Genomic DNA, 2,118 nt, shown 5'->3' with positions numbered 1-2,118 from the left:
TTATACTTCATTCCCCCTTTCCATAATGAAGTCTGAAACATTTAGGTGAGTTGTGTCAAATTGCCCTGATAAATCAAACACTGGATCAGGTATATCCATTGGTTTAGCCTGGTCGAGAAAATTGGTCTCGACACCCTTCTCTTTGAGGGAGGCTTGATACAACTCCACCAGATGTTTTGGGGTACGACAAGTTCGCGCCCAATGCCCATTGCCACTACACCTATGGCAGGCTCCTTCAGAGTTCCTGAGAGCATTGGTCATGTGAGCTTTGCCTTTGTGACGATTCACATTTTTGAAGCTCGGGCCAAAATTATGCCTCGGAACCTGGTTGTGAAACTGACCACCATGGTTTTTGCCTTTCCTATTCCATCGACCTCGTTTGTGGCCACGTCCTCGTTTATGATAATCACCACCAAAGGATGTGGCGTTCACTTCAAGGGAAGCAGCATTCACTTCTGGGAATGGTGCAGATCCAGTAGGTCGGGAATTATGGTTTTTCATCAGGAGCTCATTGTTCTGTTCAGCTACCAGGAGCACAGATATCAGCTGGTTGTATTCAGTGTAGCCTCGCGCTCTATACTGCTGCTGAAGGAGCACGTTATTGGCATGAAATGTGTTGTAAGTCTTTTCCAGCAACATTTCCTCAGTAATGGTATCCCCACAGAGTTTCATCTGAGAGGTAATCCTAAACAACGCAGAATTGTACTTCGCCACTGATTTGAAATCCTGAATTCTCAGGTGAGACCACTCATAGCGAGCTCTTGGAAGAATCACCGTTGTCTGGTGATTGTATCTGCTTCTCAAGGCCTCACAGAGAGCTAACGGATCTTCAACCGTTAAGTACTCACTCTTCAGTGCCTCATCAAGATGGCGGCGAATAAAGATCATGGCCTTCGCCCGATCTTGAGAGGATGAGCTACTTTCTTCCCTGATGGTATCTCCAAGATTCCCTGCTTCCAGATGGATCTTGGTATCCAGTACTCAGGTAAGGTAATTCTTCCCGGTAATGTCCAGGGCAGCATATTCAAGCTTCGCCAAGTTCGCCGTTTTCTTTTCTGAAAGAAAATGAGATGTGTAAGAACTTGCAATAATATGTATTCCTGGATGAATGTAATGTTAGAACTTCTGGTTCTTACAAATTTTTCATTTTGATCTTCAAGCCAAAATGATAAGCACTCGAAATTTCTGGCTCGAGATTTTCAGGGTGAATGAGAAAGGCGATTGTACTGCACCATTCTCATTGAAAGAATGTAACATGGAATGGGCGATTAGTCCGCAGCACTCAAGTAGCAAGAAAATTGAAATACACAGAGCATGGTGGGCGATTATACCGCACCACCTAAAATTGCAATGAAATTAAACAACAGGTAAATTTAAATTTGCAGAGCAAGGTGCGCGATTATACCGCTCCACCTGAAATTTGCAGTAAAAGTAGATCTGTAGTCCAAGATAGGCGATGATACTGCACCATCTTGGATCGCAGTAAGATGAAATTTGCAGTTCAAGATGGGCGATTGTACCGCACCATCTTGGATTGTAGTAAAATCAACATAAATAAATACTGGGTTAGTAATCAATATCCAAACCAAACAAGTAATCAAAGATGTATGTAACCACTAGTTGGAGAACTACGACTAGGCATGGAGCAAATAGTTCGTCGCGAGGGTATACCATGCAGTTGAGGCTGAGGAAGAAGATGAACAGGAAAAACCTTAGAGGAAACATTTTTTTTTTCGTTCGGCAGAGAGAAATGAGAGAATGATTTCCTTTTTTTTTAGTGAATGTAAATGAGACATGGTTATATTTAGAGACTCGTGCTGATAACGTGTTATAAAAATGTAAAAGTTAGAGAGATAACCTTTATAGTGAGTGGAACGAAGCAGAGGTAAAATATCACACTGTAATTAAAACACAACGAGATGGCAAATTAAAGAGGGAGGAATGGATGATATTATTGATCTGTTTTTCCGTATGTTGTTTGTTGTAGTTGGAGCACTCTATTTATAGAGCGCTCTATTTATAGAGCGGCTCCATACACACAATTTATTACAATTTGAAAATTTACATTGCATCCTATGACAAACACACATTTTGTTTCCATAGTTTATGTCAACATTC

The 2,118-nt window shown here is 41.4% G+C and overlaps 1 protein-coding gene across 1 annotated transcript; it reads right to left on the bottom strand.

Annotated features, from left to right (window-relative positions):
* Positions 1–888, bottom strand: LOC139190795 (uncharacterized). Its single transcript, XM_070811273.1, has one exon. The coding sequence runs from the start codon at positions 886–888 to the stop codon at positions 1–3; it is 888 nt and encodes a 295-aa protein (XP_070667374.1).
* Positions 889–2,118: the final 1,230 nt, after the last annotated feature.

The sequence above is a fragment of the Malus domestica genome, chromosome 13 (genome assembly GCF_042453785.1).
Source record: "Malus domestica chromosome 13, GDT2T_hap1".
In the NCBI taxonomy this organism is placed as follows: Eukaryota; Viridiplantae; Streptophyta; class Magnoliopsida; order Rosales; family Rosaceae; genus Malus; species Malus domestica.
The sequence above is the reverse complement of the archived record's forward strand: the minus strand, read 5'-3'. Positions and strand labels throughout refer to the sequence as shown.